This window comes from Geospiza fortis, unplaced genomic scaffold (genome assembly GCF_000277835.1).
Source record: "Geospiza fortis unplaced genomic scaffold, GeoFor_1.0 scaffold41, whole genome shotgun sequence".
NCBI classification, from domain to species: domain Eukaryota; kingdom Metazoa; phylum Chordata; class Aves; order Passeriformes; family Thraupidae; genus Geospiza; species Geospiza fortis.
The window spans coordinates 2669654-2692543 of record NW_005054299.1 but is presented as its reverse complement, the minus strand read 5'-3'; the positions used below and the strand labels follow the sequence as shown (position 1 = coordinate 2692543).

The following is a 22890-nucleotide window of genomic DNA, read 5'->3' as shown; positions in this document are numbered from 1 at the left end:
AAAATCAAGGCATAAAATGCTTGTTGAAGTAGTGCCTTAGTTTTGGACATGGCACTATTATATATGCTAAGCAATTTACTATGCTGAAATATCTAGGCACAAATGAATTAATTTCAACATGAATCTAAGCTTTAATTAGACTGAATATCCTTGTTTTTTTCAGGTTCAAGTCAGATCCTTATCATTACCTGAAGGTAGATTATTTTTTGTGGTATAATATTTAGAACATTCAAGAGCATGCTAAGAAAAAATGAATGCATATCCAGTCTACATAAATGTAAATTTATTCATAATCAAGAGCAGAATATTTTTCTATGGCATTTATCAAAGCAAATATCCTTATATAGGTATTGTTATAAAATGAACAATGTGCTTAAAACAAGGGACAATCCTCTCCTTCTATCCACGTATTTTCAGGTTTGTTACCGAAGAAGCTGTTCCATTTCATCACAAAATAAAACAAATGATAAAGAAATGCAATGAAAACACTCATGTCTTTTAAAATGTTTTGAATACACAAACTGCTGCTCTACACTGAACTCTTCTTCTCTGCTATTTCCTTCTACATACAGAAGGAAAAAAGGATTAAAGAACAAATTACCATGGTACAAAATATGAAAGGTTGACACTTTTAAAAACCTTCAATGTTTGCTTGTAAGTTGGGTCCAAGGAAATATTTTAAAAGCATTTCATATATTTCTGCTCAATTCTTCATTAGTTATCCAACTTATCCTTGAAGAAAACCTGTATTTAAATTACATATACATTTTTGTGAATCTGTTTTGAAACAAAAAAAACCTACTTTTGCTCACCCGCCTTAGCTTCAAAAAGAAGAGGTTAAACAAAGTGGACACAAGAACCATTAAATATTAAGATGCTAACAAAGTCAGAATCATTTTCACCATTTTACACCTCTACTACACATCTTTAAAACTTACAGCTAGTTTTATGAGGTATTCAGTACCCGGGAAAAGCTGCGGAATAGTAAAATCCAGAAAAAGTTCTGTGCTGTTATAGATTACATTCCACTTTGTAAAATTCTGCTCATTGGTGGCCATATAAATTATATAGCGACCTAGGATTCCATTTACTTCCACTGGTTCTTTCCATCTGCAAATAAAAGCAAAATATGATTAAGACCAGACCAAATAAAGATTCAAACCACGCTGAAAAATGTAAGGCTTTGTTTAGAGGACTTCATGGGGTCTATTTTGAGAATTTGAAAACCCAGTTGTGCAATCATAAAAATAAATCTAAGCCATACATCTAATGCAGTATTTGTACTCAGTAGACAAATGATTACACACAAAGCAGGGGCTACAAAAGGGGCATATCACCAGAACATTTCCTGCACTGAAGTTTGCAGAGGCTATGCCCATATGTAGGTTATACTGATTGCGTAAAGACAAAATGGAAATTAAGTTGGCAAGTGATAATCAGAAGGTTCACAGAACCACTAAACTAATCACTTCTATGCATTTAATCATAATAAATTTAATTTTATGTCACAAACCCTTCCCCTGATTGAACTCACTGGAATTCTTGAATAAACTGATGCACTATTGTGTTGTCAGGAAAGAAGAAATCCTTACTTACTGTACATGTATTGTTCTAGAATCCAAAACTGTCAGGACCGGGGCATCTACGTGAGATGGTGGCAGCTGTGCTGTAAACAAGGTGACCTGGGAACTGTTTGTACAGCCAGCGAGTGTGCAGGCAGTGAGCAGGAACTGGTGCGGTGTGAAAACTGCCAAATCTAGGGCAAAAAAAGAATAGGAATTTACGTGGTGTACTCATTTTAACTTGTTTTCCTATAGTTTTCAGACACTAGCAAGTTTAGAAAATCAAGAGGAAAGGGGACCTGTGCCTCTTAAAAGTTTCAGGTTTGCCCCAGAGGAATGAATAGGTACTGGTTCTTTAGTAGTAGACTGAATTTTGATTACCCATAGATCTATGGGGTGTGCTTTGGCTGAGATAACCCCACTGTACTCCATTTACCCCAGAATGTACACCAACCAACCAAAAAAAAAAAAGAAATTAGATGTTCAGGTGCTACATACTACATCAATTTGCTACAGTGGCAAATGAACACATTTGAGATTATTAAATCAAATCAAATTAAATTAATAGAAAAACAAGTACAGGTTTATTAACACAGCTGCATTATATATATTTTTTAACTTGCTGTATGAAACAAGAATGACAAGCATCAATACATACAATTCACTTTCTGCAGATCTCCCTATAAGCATGAACACAAAGGAAGCTCAGAGTTGCCACTACTCATACTGATCCGTTCTGTCTTTGCCTGTTTGTCTTCAGCTGCACGAACACCAAACACTCATAAAATATATTTCAGTAAAGACAACCCATCTAATGCTACAGCAAAACAACTACTCAATGGTTATTAATTTTGAAGCTATCTTGAATTTCAATTACTGCACAAAATGGTGAATAAAATGTATAATTTTTGTTGAATAAATATTCTAAAAGTTCACATATTCTTCCCTATATTATTAAAGGAATGTTTGATAGAAAAATTATAGCATGAAAGTAATGCAGACATAATTTTCTAGCATTTTCCCGTCTCTTTTTTCATTAAAATACAAATCTCAGACTTAAACAAGCAAATTTTCTTTTTAAGAAGGAATTTACAGTTGAGGTTTTGGCAACAGCATAAGGTATACAGGTAAAATGTTTGTTCAACAGACACAAATTTTCAATATGTCAGAAAAGTTCTGTGTTTTTGTAAAACATATAAAACAGTAGCGTTTTCAGAACCCAATAGTATCAAACTATATTTTTTTACAACATATTTCTGAGCACAAATTTAAAAATTCTGGTTGGATGACAAAGACATCGCCAAAGCAGAAATGTTATAGGCCCAACTTCTCTCTCATTAATTTTCCCCTCATATAACACCTTCAATCCCTGCAGGAATGAAATTTCTTCTGATTTGCTCCACTCTGTGTAAGGAGACAATGAACTTGGGCATTTTTATTGAAAACACTGTATCACTCATTGGTATTGTTCTATGGAGCACACGGCAAAGTGTGAGTTAAAAAAATGCAGCAGCTCAAAAAAAATCATCAAGTGAATGCCTGTAACAGTGACATGTTTAATCAACATAATGGCACTGATTCTACCAGGGTTAAGCAGTGCTTAAGTCAGTGAGAGGGGGAAAGCACACTCCAGAGCAGGTGCTCAAGCTGGGTCAGCATGCAGGGAAACTCCATGTAGTGCACTGGCTGCATTGCCTTCATTATTGTACACCTTCCTGGGTCCCTTATTCCCTGCAACTGCCATAAGCCACAAAAGTGCAGACGGAGCTCAAAGTCTGTGACTCAAGTATTACATAGTCCATGTTGTGGGTGGGCAAACAAGTGACCAGAAGGATTTTACTTTCAGCAATCCTAAAATGAATAGATGAAAGCAATTAATGGAACCTGTATAATTCATAACCTCCTAGATACTGATTATGCATTCTTCTCTCAAAGTTGAAAGTATATGGTAGGGTTTCACCAAGAAGAGTGAATATAACCCAAGGGAAGGGAAAAGAAAAAGTTGATTGCTCCTTTTCCATGTGTTCATGGTGGATCACTCTTTTCCTTATCAGTGCGGGGCTCCATGCAGACTGCAGCTGATGAGACTACTGGCAGGCATATGTTTGTGGAAATACCTTGTGTAATTTGAAGAGGGAATAAATTTTTCAAGGATTCAGAGAATGGAAGATGGGAAAATGTTTTATTTCCCTCCCTGAAAAAAACAATTGACTATAAGTTACCTTGTGTGTCTTAGTACCAAGAACAGAAAAAGCAAGAGAAAAAGACAGGGAAACATGTAAAGTTTAAAAAAAAACAACTGCAAGGAATGGAAACACAGCACATATGAGCACAGAGATCACTTGAGATCAGATGATAAACATACTGAAAGGGGAGGAAAGGATAGGAGAGTTTAAAAAATAGCTGAAAAATAAAATATGTTTAAAAAGCAGTATGTCACCAGACTCTAAGAAAATCTTTATTCCTCATCTTGATTTACTAACACCTAAGTATTTTGACTACTAAGTAGAAAGTTCCAATGGAATCTGAAAGATTTAGGTAGGATAAAGGCTAAAAAGAAAAATTTTGTTTGTGTAAGCAGGAGAAGAAAACAAAGAAATTCAAGGCTTAGCAATGTCATTCAAGGTAGGAGCTTTGCCATCATTAAAATCTCTCCATAGACTTCAAAGTTTGGATGAGCCAGCAAATATAGGGAAGGCAGCATTTCTAAGAGGTTAGAAGCCGAAACTGACAACAATAAAAATCATATTACATCATAATCACTGCAATTATTCATCACAACCTAATTTGGGAGATTTTTCCTATTTCAAGTTCCAAGTATTTCATAACGGATCAGTGGATTCAAACAGCTATGGATACAAACATGAATTTGAAAGAGGGAGGAGGTTCTTAAAACTACAAAGCCACTCTTTGTCAAGGTCCTCTAGCAACAATGCCTTGCTTTCCATTTGCTTGATTGCATGATTTGCATAAGATCAAATGTAGGCAATTGTGGACATGAAAAACAGATCGCTCTCAAACACATTAGAAACAGATCCACAAGCATTATGTGGAAATGTGTTACAAGAAAATGCACCCCAGTGCATGGAAAACTCAGTGACTAATGTCAAACAAAGTGTAATTTACAACATAGGGTGGGAATTATATGTTATTTTACAATTGATTTCATGCTGTTGCTGGATGAATTTCATTGATCTCAATTCACAAGACGAACCCAGTAAGGACACAATTACTGCATTTAAATCTACAGCAAAACCTGATTTTTTTTCTTAAAAATTTGCTTGATCAGGTTATATTCCAATCTATTCTGCAATTCCAGTTCCCCGACTTTAATTTAAAGATTAAATGTTTCTTATTTCAATATTCCAATAACTACTCACTGAAAACACTTATTTCTTACCAATATAAAGCAAAGCCTACAAATGACAGAACTTGACTGATTGAAAAAAACCCCTAAATTCAGGATTTGGTCCTGTTCTCATTTCTAGACTCAGAAGAGTGAAAAGCACAAAAAGACAAATAAAAAGATCGTTTTTTGTGGGTACAGGATTCCCTCAAGTCATCATATTAAAGTAGAAGGTAGACAGAAAAATAATTCTGCATTTTTTGTGCTAAAACAGAACAAAGGAAGAAAACTAAAATAAAATCCCACATATCCGTTTTAAATCCATGACTCACTTTCCCTGAAGAAAAAGGTGGAGCAGAGGGAGAGGAAGGATCAACCCGCCTTTTCATCTCTCTGACCTCAGAGGCAACACAAACAAACTAAATCATTTTCTAAGCATACATCAGCAAGTGAATTGTGACTTGCAGTGACTATCATTAAAATCGGTATTTGCATATCACTAAAATTCTTAGATATATGGGGTGGTTGGAACTTCCCACACTAACCAACTATAGTGGTTGGTATCCCTCCAGTTCCTAATAACCACCTGCTTAAGTCCTGAGAGCACAATGAATGCATGAGGCAGAAAGAATAAAGAATGACCCCGTTTGCATGGTCAATAAGAACACTCACTTGCTTTGATCAAATTTAATGGGTAGTCATTGAAAGATAATATACAACACTACAGTGCCACTTTTAGCATGGAATTTGAGAGAAGTTACTAAAGCAAAAGCACAAAAACATAATTAGTACAGTCAAAAAAAAAAAAAACAGCCAAAAACCCAACCAAAATTGAAGATTCAACAAAACATAAGCTTTCCCATTTCACTGTCAGAATACATCCCAGTTCAAAAATAACACAGTAGTAATAGTCTCAATATTTTATTTTATCTGTAACTATCTTAACACTCTTATTATATTCAGATTTACTGCAAGAGAGCCACACACCCTTCTTGTTCCTCCCTACTTCCATTCTCCCTGATTTCAGGCAGCTCCTGTAAGGACCAGAAATGACAACATCCTGTCTTGGTAAGCACTCACCTGACTTGGGCAAGGAACCTCACATGCTTTCTCAGGAAAATAATTGACACAGTAATTATCCCATTGCTATATTCAAAGGAAAATGATCCAACTAAATTGTAGCAAGGGATTGTTAGCAGCACAACAACAAAAACCTGCTGAGAGAGTTTGAAAATGAAAAACTTCCAAAGAATTCCAATCACCACACAGTTTATGTAGGTACACTATACAAACATTTCAGCTCATTACTCACCCCCTTACTCTGTTCTTTCATCTTCTTTCTCACAATCTATTATATTAACTCATAGTAACTTAATATCTAATTAGAAGATAAACTCCTTGGGACCATAAATCTTCACCACCAAATACAACCATGTCCTCTTCTGATTTCTGTACACCATCAAAAAATCCCAAACATCTGATTCATATGCTAAGTGTCAAGACTGCACTATCAGGCAGCTCCAACAGACATCACTAGCACTTCTCTGACTTCCGCCATTTCCTGAAAGCAAGCAATAACTCATATTCAACTTGTAATACCGTATATTCTGCTCTCTTTATTTATAAAGCACCAATCACTTAATTATCTTGACTCTCAAAGAGCCATCACTAACGTACAACTTTCTCTGGAAGGGTATTATACTAGGGCTGCATCATTTCATAGATTTGAAAACCCCACACCACACTTACTTGAAAATATTTCAGAAAAAAATGTCACAAATGAAGTACCCTTAGGTACTTTAGGCAACTCAATCAAGACAAAAAGTGCTCATCTACCAAATTGTGTAAATTAGCAATGGATGGCCTTCCACACATGCAACTGGCTCTTTAACTGAATCTATCTTCCAAGACAGCAGCAAATTCTAACATATTGATTAATAACTAAGAATGCTTATGTGATTCACTAACGTTGAGAGCGACAACATTTAAATAATTTTGTGAAGCCATTAAACACAAGTGCAAGTAATAAAAAGCAACAAATAAAAAGCAACAAATAAACCCAGGATCACAAATAACTCTTTTCAGGAAGCACCATAAGCTGTTGTTCTGCTCTAAGAACAACAGCAAAGACTTTGACACAATGGCACATGGACAAAATAACTTGGCTTCCAGCTGGCCAACAAATGCTGATGTGTTTTAGAAACTATTTGTTCAGCAGTAAATATCTCTGGTTTTCCAAATTACTTATAAAGGAAAAAATTCTTTACTGGGAGGGTAGTGAGACACTGGAACTGGTTGCCCAGAGAAGTTGTGGATACCCCAGTCCTGAAGTGCTCAAAGGTCAGGCTGGACAGAGCCGTGAGCAACTTGGTCTAGTGAAAGGTAACCCTGTCCACAGCAGGTCCCTTCCAACCCAGGCTATTCTACGAAATTTTCATTCCTTTTGAGACTTAAGCACTTCAGAAGAATTCAGGGAACTTCCACGTCCCATCTTGGGAAATAAAGAGCGTAGCACAAAACCATTTAACATATGGGAGCATAAAAACATGACAGTTATGTATTGGGCTGTGTAGAAGAGTTATATTCAAGAAGAAAAACCCTTTGGCACAAATGTGAAACAAAAGGATCTTTCATCATTTCTGTTTACAATGATTTCAAGAAATTGCTAAAGATTTTAAATTCCTGAAAATGGTTCCACTTTTGGAAAAGGGACAGCTCCAAAGCATATTAAGGCTTTTAAAGATAATTATGTTTTAACAGCAAAGATTATCCCGTTTATTTGCCTTCACATTTAGTAACAGTGTCTCTTGATTACGCTCTTACACCCTTAATTGCTGCACAGTAAAACTTTTTGCCGTTTATTGTCCCAAAGTCTCATACTTTGAGGCAAAATTCATTCCTCAAGAGTTAGGTTTCATCCTGACCAATTCACAAGTCCACATAAACATCCATTCCTGATTAATGGATTTCATTGTTCCTTTTTATTTTAGTAAAACTATTTTAATTTTAACCTTCCTTAGCTAGGTATGCATTTTTTATTTACACATTATTCCTATGCCTATTATTCATATCTCATTGTAAAAGCTGGACAGCAAGGATTTCAATCTTTTACTGTAAAGCTACATCCCTGAGATAGCTACTGGAAACATTTTCCAGGCTCTTTTTACTTCCAGTTAGGACACACTAGCTTGAAATCCCAAAGGTGCTCAGCTGAAGAAAACTCAAATCCTGTGGAGTGCCCTACACCACATGGTTTAGAAAAAACAGGAAGGACACATTTGAGAAGAACATTTAAACTTCTCTTCAGACTTTAGCACTTCCACCTATATTGCTTTGTGATTCTAAGGACGTGTCATGTCACTGACCACAGAAGAATCACCATGCTCCTTGGAATCCTCTTTCCCATAACATCCCTTACATGTTTTTCTCTGACCCATTAGCATTAGTCACCATCAGAAAAATATGGAGGCATTTTGGAAGGTTTTTCAAAAGTTTCTCTTGCTGCCAAAATGACACAGAGCCAGTCAGTCAGTGAAAACATTCAGCATCAAATCAACCTACTGAACTTCCAAGTTACTTCTTTTCTGACTAGAATTATAACCATTCACTGTCTCCCCAGTTTACTTCAATTATAAAAGTTGGAAAAATAAAATGAGTTTGAAGGTCAGAGGGGGAAAAATCAGAAAGAAGACAAAGCACATTAATTTTTACCAGGTACGTGGAGAGAAGTAATTGTTGTCAATAACACCATCTTAGTTTGATATCCCTCTTTTTCATTTCTTTACATATAATAAGGAATGAAGATTTTAAGATTTAAATGAAAATTTCCATTCACGAATGCTTCCAATCCATTCACTGTATTTCTTATTCCAGCTTAAACAGAGATGAGTTGCTAGTATAAATCATAAGAACCATAATGTCTCAGTCAATGTTTAGCCCAAAAAGTGAAAAAGGAAAAAAGCATGGTTTGACCATTTTACCTCTGTATTACTTCAGCTTTATATTCACAACTGGAAAATATATTTGCAGTAGGCAAATACATTGCAAATTTGAAACTCAGATACCTGCGTCTATAAAAATGGAACTACTCTGGATTTACATTAGTATAACCAGGAACCCTTTGGCTCACCAGCAGAAGTACATCCTGTATTCCCAAGTAATTCCAATCTTGCTGCAGTGGGAGAAACAAAATTCAGACCTACCCAACATTCGGTGCCGAGATAATTGTATGAAGTGCCAGGCTGCCACTTTCACAACTCACGCAAGAGCACATGCGAACGTGCCGCTGCAGCGAGTAAGATGTGGCTATATATGAATATATGGTAAGCAATAGCAACTATTACTATCCATTTTGTATAAATCAATAGTGCAGTCTCATCTGGAGCAGCATATATTACAGAGTGCAGAATAAAGTCTGTCTGGAAAACAGCAGTGAGAGAGCGGAGACTTACACACACTTTCTCAGGAAGAGAGGCTACAAAGAAACAACCTCAGAGAAGGAAACAAAGAAGACACACCAAAGAGGGGTACAGGATAGTAAGTGCTGCATAGAAAAGCAATTAGGATGCTCTGTTCCCTTGAATTCCCTTTCAATAATAGAAGGGGGGTAGGTGGAGGAAGGGAAGAAAAAAGGACTTGCAATAAATTCAGAAAGTGGAATTTTCAGAGACACTCGCCCCACCTAAAATTGTGGCACATCTAGTACTGCTGACAAGATGATTCAAGGTTATCTTTATAAATCAAACTTGAGGGGACAAACATTAAGTATCAATATAATATTTTTAAAATTACTTATGTAAGCATCACTATAATTTGCAAATCTGTCCAACATTCCTGCAAGATTTCCATACTTCTCTTTCTGTATCTGAAACAACTTTGAACTCTTTAACACTGTATTTATTTTATATAAGTTTTTTCTGCCAAGCAAAGAAAAAGAGGGATGAGATCAAAGAAATTAATTTCCAAAATAAATATTTTGACAAAACTTAGACAATTTTATTTGTATCTTTTTCTTACTATAATTTAATATGCATACTAAATTACAAAACACCATTTTAATGCCAAAAGAATTGTCTTAATCAACAAAAGCCAATTCACTAAACAAGCAGAAGCCTGAGAAAGCACACTCAACACTAGAAATTGGAACCTAAACAATAAAACTACAACAAGGGCTCTTTGAACTGCCATCAACTACAGGTTGATTAAATTAAGGATTTATAGGTTGTGAGTTTTGTATTTAAGAACATCTGCATTTTACACCCATAATGAGTAACTTTTTTCACCATTTTGTACAGACCCAGGCATGTGAGATGATTAGGGAACAATTCTCACTATCCAGGCAAGCCATCATGTGATTTAAGAGTTTCTGCAGAAGAGATAGTATCACCTTCCTAGGACCAGAACAGCTCTGTACTCCTGAATTATAGTCAGAGGATAAAGGAGTTTGCCAAAACATTACTGGAGTGCTGGAACAAGGATAGTGGGAGGACTCAGCTTCTGAGCACTGCTCCTAAACAAGACAATTTATAGCAAGTTAAATCTGTTGCAAGACTACAAAAGCTGAGCTAGTTTTCTGCTGACCACAAAATAAGCGGCACAGTAAAATACACTGTATTTCTATCTGCTCGTCTCTCTCCTTATTAGAACAAGCAGCCCAAGCTGCAGAGCCATTAATATGGTCAACATGTGGTTGGGCAAAATTATTTGGATCCCTTATTTTTTTGGTTTTGGGTTGTTTTTGTTGTTGTTGGTGGGTTTGAGTTTTTATTTTGTTTCATTTAATTTCATATTTACTTTCAAAACACACACATGAAAACAAAGGGGGAAAAAAGAAAAGCCCAAAGGTTTTTTCAACTTGACATGTTGCACTACCCAGTTATGGCATGTAGTGTCAGTAATGCCATCAGATAACATAACTGCCACAATCTGATGTGATGCATTAAACTGGGATTACCAGAATAAATCATGTTTGTGGGTGCACAGATCACAGGTGGTGCAGTCAGCTGCTCTGTATTATGGCATATCTATAGGATGTGCAGATTAGGATATAATGTCCAGAAGCTTGCTCTCATTTGTGAAGTGCTTTGCAACCATAAGTCAATAGTAAGGAGCCACAAAACAGTTATAATGGCATAAACCATCATCAGGGAAAAATACAAATCGATCAGTGCCAGCAATATAAAAGGAAGAGCTTGCATCTGTCCCCAGTCTCATAAATTCAGTGGTTGTTGCAGGCTTTTCCTCTGTCCCACATGTACTTTATTAACAACAGGAACTATCATAAATAATAATAATGCAGAGTAGTTTATTTCAAGATGAATGCTCTTCTTATTATCTGTTGATCCTATACCTCATTTCTTACATCACGTCTGTGCTCCTCCTGTTAATGGGAGGGGAGAGCTAGCTAAATTTATTGCTTGAAGTTTATGCCTTTTAATTGGCAACAGGGTATTATGCCCAGAAAGTTGTCTATGTAGGCTCATTGAAATATCTGCGTACCTTAACCAGCATGTTAAGCCTCTGCAAAGGAGGCACAGAATTTACATTCTACTGTGTGCTATAAATAAGTAATAAGAACAGATTAGAATTATGCATTTACGCCTACTAGTGAGAGTGAGATGCATAATTCACAAGTGGCAAACCCTTAAGAGGCTTTCGTATTTCACCCCACCCCTCTCCCTGCTCCAGTCTTGCCTGTGTAGAACCCACTATACATTGTTTAGTTCTGCTGTTTCCCAAATTTAATTTTTCTTTTTCAGGATAGGTTGTTTAGGTTTGTTTAGGTTTTATAATTACAACTTCTTTCTTGCAGGAGAACAACTGACACTATGTTAGTAGTCAGTGTTGGGTATATGCCCACATTATGTTACATTATTGGTATCATCTTCATGAGTTTTCTTGTGAAACTCAGGGACACAACTAAGCTAACATATGACTTGCAACTGTAACTTCCCCATGCTACCCTAGCACTGTCTGTTGGAGCTGGTCCAAAGCAGGGCCATCAAATTGATTAGTGAGATGGAGCACCTCATTTATGAGCAAGGGCTATGAGAATTGAGATTGCTCAGCCTGAAATAGAAGGATTTGGAGTGATCTAATTGAAGCCTTCTAGTACCTGAAGGAAGCCTGCAGAAAGACAGAGAGCACACAGTGATAAGGGGGAATGGATTCAAACTGGAAGCGAGTCAGTTTAGATTAGATTTTTACAAGGAATTTCTTTACTCTGAGGGTGGTTGAGGCACTAGAACAGGCTGACCAGAGAAGCTGTGGCTGCTCCATCCCTGGGAGCGCTCAAGGCCAGGCTGGATGGGGCTCTGAGCAACCTGGTCTAGTGGAAGGTGTTTCCTGCCCATGGCAGGGGGCTCGAACAAGATGATCTTAAAGGTCCTTCCCACTCAGGCCATTCTATGATTCACAGTTAACCTGACATACTGCTACTCTACCAGGACCTCCTGGAGCAACAGACTAATCTCCATGTTGATTCACATCCTCAGTTTCTCTGCTGAAGCCTGAAAGTACCTGTTGTGACCACAACTTGTAAGATAGCACATGAAGGCCACAGATTTTGCCTGTAACAAGTAAGTTTCTTTGGCTTGCTGCCTGGATGCGAACTGTCAAGATCTTTGCATAGACAAAACTATGTATTATAAAGATTCTGGGAAATAAACGGTTCCGACACATCCACAGTAGTCCCGTCCCGTTCGTGCTTGTATATAAACTGCCGGCGCATTTCTCCACAGTACTTCTACCTCCAAAAACTCTTTCACCTGGTGACAAGGTGTAGAAACAAAGATCTATTTCAGTCTAGCTGCTTTACTGTTTTTTGGTTCTCTGGCTGTGGCACTACAATTTTGATTCATTTAACTCTCCAAGAAGCATCACTAAGGAAAGGCTCTTTGATGAAGATGTTTCCTTGTAATTTCTCTCAGCTGTTTTGAATGTAGACTATTTATCTACTTGGATTTTTCCTTTTTGCTGTATGCAAATATTTTAAATTATTTTCTAGCTCTATTTACCATTTCTTTATTTTGCCTTGATCTCTGCCACACAACTTCTTTTCCTATTTAAGCCAAGACTTGTACCTCTTTTTTATGCTAACATTTCTAATTTATTAATCTTTTTATCTATTCAGTGTATCTCACTTTGTTTTTAGTTTTACTTGACAAGCTTTCTCCGCAATTTTCTCTGCCTGTAAACATAGGAGAAAGACTTAAATTGCACATGTATTTTAATTCCCAGTACAATTTAGCAGCTTAAAAATTGTTATGTGACATTGCAACAATGATATTAAATCCCAAGAGTCATACCTCTAAACATTCAAAACACATTAGTTGAAATGTCTAATCTAACATCCTTGAGGTGATGAAAAGGCTAGCATGCCAGCTCATGATATTTAAAAATGCTTGTCAATTGGATTCAATTTTTGTTTCTTGATCAGAACAAAAATTACTAGCACTATTAAAATTAAGTGATCATAAATAGCTCCAAAGTTCAAGTTAATATGGAATTCAGCTTTCAAAAGGAAGCTATTGACACAGAGCATCAACACGGGTAACTTTTCATTATTGATAATTTCCTTAATTTTCAGCATTTCTCCTAGAATAGACAGAAAATGTCACTTATGCACCTTTGTGTGAACTCCCCCTCTCTAGCCAATGATCTTGGATAGGTGAGATCCAAGGATCCAGAATGTCCTAATAAACCAGATTCTCTGGTCACCTCTGAACAACCTTACGTAGCCATAAACATACCCAGACATGCAAAAAAACCAAAGAAATCAAGATATGTAGACTGTAGACATGACTTAAATGTATCTCTGTAATCATGGAACCTGGCTTGTCCAAAGCAGCCAACACAGAAATAACAATGTTTATCACCCACCTTTCTATCCATCTTAGGACCACGAGTCTAAGCCTTACTTAAAGCACACTAATCTGATGTTCTTCTTACATGTTTAGCTTTATGTTCACTTGAATATTTTTCCCACTAGTTAATTTCCTGGTAATCCATCACTTTAATGTGTCACTCTATTCATACAATAAAACCCATGGAAATGAAAGAAAGAAAAAGAGAAAAATTCCCAGCAGTTTTCAGAGTCCAACTACAATCTATGTAAAATGCTTCAATCAGAAATAAATCATCATAAAAGACATATTCCATGGAAGACTAGTGAAAAGCATGATGGAGTTCAGTTCTGGCTAAAAAAGGCTATTAAGATTTATGTAAACAATTTAAGCAATCAGTGCAGAAGCCTAAGTTACATTGCTGGCAGTGGTAACAGGAAAGGAAGTATCCTAGAATGCCTCCTATTGTTTTTGGGACAAGATCCATTCCTTTCATATGTTTCCACATAACTTAAGAGGCGATTTTGCGAATACATGAATACTCCAATTGCATAAACCACCAAATATTTTTGAAATCAAACTTACATCCAACTATTTTATGGTCTGATAACACACAGTCTTGTATTTTTCACACACAAGACAAGACTTGTGCAAGGTGAAAAACACTCAGAAAAGTCTGTACTTAATTGGTGAAGTATTTTAGAAATGGAAATTCTAAGGAAGTTTCTCAGACTTATTGAAATTAAAGTCTGAAACACATGCAAAAATCAAGGACTGCACTTTCCATAAATTTGTCTCCTTACAGGTTTCTGTTTTTTTCAATAAATAATGTGCTGAAAATATTTCAGTAACGGTAAATAACACCCTCATGGTCATGGATTTAGTAAAAGCAAAGGAAAGGGGAAACCCACCTAGAAGTTCTGCTGTGGTGTTACCTGCCTGTACATTGTCATAATTTATCAATATTCCAAGGTTCAAAGAATTTTGGGATATATCAGGTATAGAGAGAAGAGTCTGTGTCTAGCACCAGCCAAAGAATACATTTACTGCTCTGTGGAATTATCACAGCTGATAAACCAACACACTTTGTAAGGCAGAAGCATGGAATAAAACATCTATTTCAAATTAAATATTCATCAACTATTTAGCAGTTCAGGAGACCAAATGTTCCTAAATTAATAAGGAGAACTATGAGTATCTTTTCTAGGGCATAAGGAAAAGCTCAGAGAGAAGTTTCATTATGCAGCTGGAAATATCAAGAAGGTTGCCCCACTCTATCCAAGCCTATTAAATTATGGCTAAGTGAAGTGTGTCCTTATAAATGGATACCTAGAGATTCAAGCAGAAGCAGCAAGTTTGGGCTCAGTCCATCTGTGCAAGAGGTCTCATATCTTTATTTACCTGAGCCCAGCATTACCTGAAACTAAGCATAAATCATTTACCAAGTATCTCAGAATGATCCTGGCAAAACAAAAAAAAATCTTTTAGCAAAGGGGAAATGTTTTTCATGATCTATCAATATATTATTTATAATTGCAACACAAAACCTTGCACAGTTTCTGATGTTTTCTAAAGCACTTAATGAAATTGTGGCTGAATGAAAACTTGCTTTAAACAATAAGCTTATGTGTCCATTTTATCAGAAAAATTAAAACCTGAATGAAAGCCACCATTTTGTTTTACCAGCTTCAGGCAAACCATAATTACCAGGCATACCGCTAAAAATAAGATCCCACAAAAAGTACTTCAGGCTATGAGCACAACATGGCCAAGAAAGCATATCCTAGTTCTTGCAAATCTTAAAGAGTTCTCATTATATTTAGTAACAAAAAGTGGTCACCATGAGACAACAGCTCACAAAGACAAACTATGACACTTGATCTGAAGCTCTCACTGACTAAAGACAACATGCAGAGAAATAGATTAGCCCTTCAGAAAAATCCAAGAGCAAAGCATACAAGATTTGGCCAGTTTACCCAAGAGAGGTTCACACACACAATGTTACAAGAACTTGATCTCAGAAAGTAGCAAAATAAGAATTTTCTATGGAACTGCAAAGAGGGTATCTTGGAGAAGACCTACAAATCCACATGCCAGTGCAGAACACCTACAAGAAAATTATATGTGGGCATTAAGAAGTAAGCTCTGCTGATGGATTAAAAAAAAAGAAAAAGGGCTGTAAGGCTGTAAATTCACATTTTACAAACTGAACTCAATGAACTCTTCATTTAAATGTGTCCTTCTCAGTAGACACTGTCTTCTGAAGATATCTCAGCATCTTCAAATCTGCTTACCAACCTAGATATTGAAGGAGAAAATACAGAACAAAAAGCTTACAGATGCCTAATTCTGACAAATATTTTGAAGTAATATTACAGAAAAAAAAAATCTGGGAGTTTTACATTTTTAGGGGCTTCATTTCCTATCATGGAATTTAGACAAGGCGGGAAATCAATACTTTTCTTCTCTTTGTTTAGAAAACAGAGCCCATAGCCAAAATAATTCTTATGTGCCAGAAGGGAAGAGATAGAATAAACACTCTCCCTGTTCTACAGCTATTAGCTCTGGAGAAGCTATTTTGCTCCAGTTCACTTCAGTACAAGCAGAAGATTGGAAGGTCCCAATCACTCTCATTTTATAATTTGTGTTGCATTTTAATTTTTAGAAAGTGGTACTCAAGCAACCTGAGAGCTCAGCAATTCCAGCAGGGTTAGCGTGAGCTCTCTCCTGGCTTGCTGTGTTACCCAAATCTGATCAAAGGACAAGGACTCCAGAAGCTTGTCCAGCTGTGGTTTTATAATGACACCATTAGGTTTTGCTCTATAATCAAGGTCCCTAAAAGTCTGTGTAGCTTCAGGCTTAATATCTGCGACAAGGTTAACTGAAATCTGCAGCAAGGATAACTACTTTAGCAGATTGTATCAGCAGGGAATATTTAAACACTATTTAAAAGGATTTTAAATAAGCAGATTTTATTTAACACTGCACTAATGCACTGCAATAGAAAATGATACAACAGAGCTGCTACAAATAAACATAATGCTTTTACCCTTCCCCTGCCTCCCTCCCCTCTAAATTCCCCAGATGTGTATTATTAAGTCCAACGAGTGCACCAGATCTCTCTGTCTGAGTTTGAAATACAGGAACGCCAGGCTCAGACAGCCCATTTGCCCTTTGGTTTTGTGCCTGCTGAATCTGCATTCTGGGGCTGTGGAATTAATTACCACAGCACCGGTCATCGGCAATGTCAGTGTTGCCACTTCAGGTGTATCAAATGTGCCTCCTTACAGGCCTAGAACTTTCAGAGGAAGGCAGCTTCTCCTGTCAGGCTGGCGTACCCTGCCCTCTAGTGCCAGGTGCACCTCTGGATGTTCATTTAAATGCATGGGCCAGGGCCAGAATGAAGCCTGGAGCAGCAGGCATTCTTCATAAGCCATCCTGTATGACCTACCAGCTGCATATGTTGGCCTGGCAGTGTTGCACAGTACTGCAAGGCCCTAAAATAAGGGTGAGACATTGGGCCATGTCTCACTGGGTCATGTGCAAGATGTTTCAGATAACCAATTCTAACTGCAAAGTGAAGACTGACTTTTATTGCTCACCATGGTGCTAAAGAAGTCTCTGTTTCACAAAAAAAAAGAGGAATTGTGACATTCAGGGTTATAATATCTATAAATCTAGCACTAACATTGTATTTGATAGCAAACGACTCTTTCAAAAACCTGTAGTGAAAGAACAGACTGATTGCATTTAGTAGTTATAAGTATTTCGCTGCCACCTGGAAGATGGAAAATAAACTCATACCAGAGGACTACAGAATTTCTCTACTGTTTGTCCTTTAAGGCAAAAGCTGCCTGTCATCCTTGAGCAGGACCTAAAACAAAGGAAGACAAATCCTTAGGGTTAGAAACTGTTGTTCTTAAACACGGCTACAGCTGAAAATTGTGAAAAGTAACCAAAAGAACTCCCGAAAAATAAGATAAGGATTTTCTTCTGAGTGGTTCAGCCTCTTGCAGTGATACATCTTACTGCAATTATCTTCTACATGCAACTCTGTGGATTTTCTTGCTCAAATTGTTTCACTTAGCAATCAGTGCAATACTGATATTATGATGGATTCTGCTTTTATTATCATAACTTCTAATTTAAAACAAGCAGTAGCATTCCTGGGGTATGAAGGAACAAAACCTTTGTCAATTTTTCTGTAAAATGTAGTCATTGCACATGGCTGTGCATGATGTGTACTGTAATCACTACTGGTTTAGAGCAACATAAAATATACAGGTACTAATTTGGGATTCTCCCATTTTTTTCAGTTCAAATATGTTAAGCCCTGATTGAACAGATGTCAAACATCTGTCTTTTCCTCTCAATAAAACAAGGCTGCCATTTTAACCTGGTTTTGTGAGATCAGCCTTTCCACACTCAGGCCAAATAACAATTTCAATAAGCTAAAACTTAGTTCATGCTCTGAGAATAAAAAATGTGAAGACAGCTCTTCCTCACCTTGTCCAAGGCTCTTCTTAATATTTTGCCCACAAACCTGGTACAAAGTACTCTGTCACATTTTTTTATAAACTCTTGGACATGCAATTTAGGATAACTTTGTACTCATTTAACTCAGTTGAGGGTCTGCCCTTGTAACACAGGTGACATGATTTCTTTCCTGAAAAACTCGAAACACTTCTTTCAGTTTGGCAGAGAAAAATAAGTTTCATACAGCTGAGTCTTAATAAGAAAATCTTCCTTTTAAAGATTCATGAAGAGAACCATTAGATTCTGCTAGGAAAATTATATGAACACAATTTGTTAACATTGTCAAGTACCTAGCGCTGCAGATAATGCAGACGTATATCCTCAATGCCAAGCTCAGAGCAAAGATAGATCCATACTTTTTGTCTTTTCTAATGTATCCACAAAGTCATTTCCCTTTGTAAACATGTTAGACAATGAGCACCATTTCTCAGTCCATCAAATGTTCAGCTTTTAAGAGCACAGGAACATTTTGCTCTAACCTTTTTTCTAAAGTTTCTTCACATCAGTTAGGTTCCCCATCCACAAAAAACCCCAAAAACAACAAACAAACAAACAAACAACCCCCCAAAAAAAACAAACAAAAAAAACCCCAAAAAACCCCCAAACCCCCCAAAAAACCCTGGGGACACATCTGATCATCTCTGCTTATGCTATAACATTCTGCATTTATTAGATCACCCTTCTGTTGGTGGTATTGGCACCACCAGCTCAGGCTGGCAGACAACAGTCTACTACTTTTCAGGATGAAACCCACTCTGTTGCCCTTTCAGTCTAAGGCAGATAGAAAAATTCTGAGACTAAACAAAAGAGAAGACAGGAAGCGATACCTTGCATAAATTTTAAAATATCTTTAAAATAATTATATCAAGAATTCTTTATGCTTCAAAGTAGAAACGTTGGTTTTGGCTATGACTGTTTGAATGAGAAGAATATTTTCCTGTTGCCAGGGAAAACTAGCTCAGATTTTCCTAAAATCAAAAGCCTTTTTAAGATCAATACATTACGAGCTCTGAAGACTCAGATTTTCCTAAAATCAAAAGCCTTCTAAGATCAATACATTACGAGCTCCGAAGATAACTGTACAACGTTCTCCTGCTCCTCACAGCTGCTAGTCATCTACAGAACAGTAAGGTCTGAAGGTCTGGGGAGCAGAATCCTATTGCAACTACTCTTCTGAGCTGCAGATGATGTTCTTGGCTACAGGAGCTTCTGCACTCATACACAGAGCAACTGAAAGCACAAATACAGGGGCATGGATTCACACAGCTGAAGTTCAACCTGCAATCTGGGACTATTTCCTCTAGGCTCATCCCTTGGAGAGATTAGGCTTTCACTGGAATAAAGGATGTGAAATACAACCCAGATTGCATGAGCAAGTAGAACATACACCACATAAAGCAAATGCATAAAGGTGGGAGGCAGAAAAATCACAGGCAGACAGTTAATACAGGTGTTGAGGTAGAGAGGCTGGCTCATTTCAGTGTTTTATTACTCACAACACAGAAACCAAATTTGTCAATATGGGGAAAATATTTAAAGGCACTAATGGATGATGGATGCCTAATGGGTCTCCTTTTTCAATGTGGTAAAGTGTACATTTGCCATATGTGCTTTTAAAGGGTTTCCTTTTTAATTACAGCTCAGCCCCTAGAGGAAACAAACACTTGAATTTCCATGAAAATCAATGAGTATTTCAAGCCCTCAACAACTGTCAAGATCAGAAATTAATTTAACAATATATTTCCTATTACGGTGTTGAGAAAACGTATCCCTCCTCAAGTTATGGACTGATTAGCCTAAACTGATTGCAATTGCCATGGTCTAAAATGAAAGTCAGTGAAGTACTAATTTTAAAACAGAATTTATGTCTTCTTAAAAAGAAAGGTTTAGAAAACCATCACATTTCCATAGATACAGCACTTCAAAAATACAGAAAGAATCTATGACTTTCTGGTATATTCTACTGGCCAGGAACTAAGTCATAGCTCCTAAATGAGGAAAATTAATTTGGTGAGTAAATAATTTTTAGATATCAGAGACAATGAACTTTGTCTCTCTGTCTAGGGTCAATAGCATATTACGTTGTGTCAATAAGACACGAAAATAACTAGTATAAATACTGAAAACAAAAGGATAATTATATAGGAAAAGCCAAGATGTGTATAACATAATACTCCAAAACCAAAAGCTCCAACTTTTCACCATAAAACTGTAGCCCTTGGGGAATAAATAAGAAGATCACCTCTTTTAAATCTGGCCTACAAAGCAGAAAATCTTAGGCTCTGAAAGGAAGCAAAATCAGGTCATATTAAAGATATACACAGATCTAAGCACGATCTTGAATAAACTCAATTCACAAGGGCTGGGATTTCTAGTGACTGAAATCCCAGCCTGCTGGCTCACATTGCCACTTCTCCCTCAGGCAGAGGGAGAAATTGGCAGCTACAAAAAATGGACCCAAAGTAAACAGACTGATCTTCACACCACGGAGAAAAGAATGGGTCTTGTGGTGTACAGTTTACAGTAACACAATCTGATCCAGCCTTCTCCTCTGAATAAGTTAGGACTTTCTGCTTTCTTTAGATCCATGTCTTAGGTTAATTGAAATCAAAGTCATTAAATGCTCAACAGGATCAATAAAAATTTCTAGTAAAATATAAATAAATAATTTCTACATAAAAGCAACAAGATCTTCTCTAGAAAACTTATGAACCAAATGAGATTTCATTTGACTACTTCAGCTGAATTTATTCTATCACTCAAGATTTAAGGGTAGAAGCCTTATGTTTTCTGTATTTTTAAAGAAGTATTACAAAAGTTACTTGACCATAATTTCTATCAATAAGCATTCATTTTGGCTATAATTCAGACTGCAAGCAGACATGAATCTAAACCAACCAACATCATGATGAACATTTCCTCAAATGTTTTACATCACTTGCCCATTTATAATCAGGTTGCAGATGAACATTTTGGTTAAATTATGGACCTATGATGAAATTTCAGTAATGATTTTAGTAAGATTGGAAGCACAACTATTTGCACTTCAAAAATTTTAAGAACAGTGCTATGATATGGCAATGAGAGATTAATGGAAATCTTGCAAAAAAAAGATAAATGGCACTGCAAGAATACCAGAAAACTGGGGAGATGGGGGAGAAATTAATTGAACCTACACTTTTGATAAATATTTATTTTTTGCAGAAGAAAAATGCACACTAGTTTGAGCTGTCATTATGCTAACCTATATCCTATTTTTCATATTATTAGTAATACATAATGTGGTAGTTTATATTCAAAAATAAAACCAGAATGTATATACCTCATGTATTTATCCAGAAATACACTAAGGTTACTATGGTTACGAAAAATCCATTACCTTTGAATACAGAATGAAAAAGTTTGACTTAAAGTGTGCACTATTTATTATAGTGATCATCAACAGCCTTCAGGAGGTTCTCTAACTGGATTCATTTTTCAGTGTCAAAACTGACCCACCACACCAGTACCTTATGGCCTGTGCAAGGCAAAGAAATTTGAACTATATGAATTTTTAAATATGTTTCATACTGACTCAAGATGCAGAAATGGCTCTGAATTTTAAGGCCTTACACTAAAAAGAAAGTAGGGCCACGGTACCCTTTTCCCCCCAAGTTGTCCAATATAAAATGCTTTGTTTTCTCTTGTACCTACCAAGATATACAAATTCTGATGGGTCCACAATAGTGGTTATGCTGTGGCATGGCACTTCTAGCTCCATGTTTTCTTTTTGGTTGTTTTGGTTGTTTGGTTTGGTTTTTTTTTGTTTGATTTCTTTTGTTATTGTTGTTGTTGTTGGAGTTTTTCTCGTTTCGGTTTGGTTTTTTATTATTATTTTTTTGTTGCTTGTTGTTTGTTGTATTTGCATAATGTCTGAACAACTAATTTGGGTAATTCATTAAATTACACCAATTATATTAAAATACAAAGTCAGATTACCATGCTTCACTGTATTGCCAAATAACGGGCACTTAACTTCAGTGTAACAGTTTAGAAGTATTGATATAATTTGGCTATTGGCACATGGCACAACTATTATCAAAAGAAAACAGATTATTTGTTTATATTTTTAATAAATGAATTACAGGCTATTCAGGTAAGCAATGCAGTATCTCTCTAATTAAGAATATTTAAGGAAGGAAGTAAGAAAAACTATTAAACCTGTATATAATTCCTTCAACAGCTGTCAGTTTACTTGCTTTGAGAACTGGATGGTACGAGACCAAAATGGTATAAAACCATTAAAAACACAACTCAGATCCTGTGAAAGAGGCACAAGATTTAGCTACACCATCCATGGTGGTGTTAATTTCTATGAGTCCCAACAAAGAGTAAGATGCTTTAAAATATTAAACCCATCAGGGTTTAAAGTGCATCCAGCCAATTTTAGAATTATTTTTCTTTCCACTGAAATAAGAAGGTGTCAATCATACAACTGTTCATTGTAACCATGAGATACCTATCTGACATGCTACCTAGCAGAGAACTCACCTTTTACAACATATTTAGTTCCATTTCCAGAGTAAATTGGTATCCCATTCATATATAAAGTATATTCTGTAAT

The 22890-nt window shown here is 36.4% G+C and overlaps 1 protein-coding gene across 1 annotated transcript in view; it reads right to left on the bottom strand.

Moving 5' to 3' along the window:
* Positions 1-22890, bottom strand: part of USH2A (usherin) — a 371949-nt gene that overhangs the window by 186499 nt on the left and 162560 nt on the right. Inside the window, 3 exon segments of the mRNA XM_031059531.1 lie at positions 939-1110; positions 1597-1756; positions 22818-22889. Coding sequence (XP_030915391.1) covers positions 939-1110; positions 1597-1756; positions 22818-22889 — 404 coding nt within the window.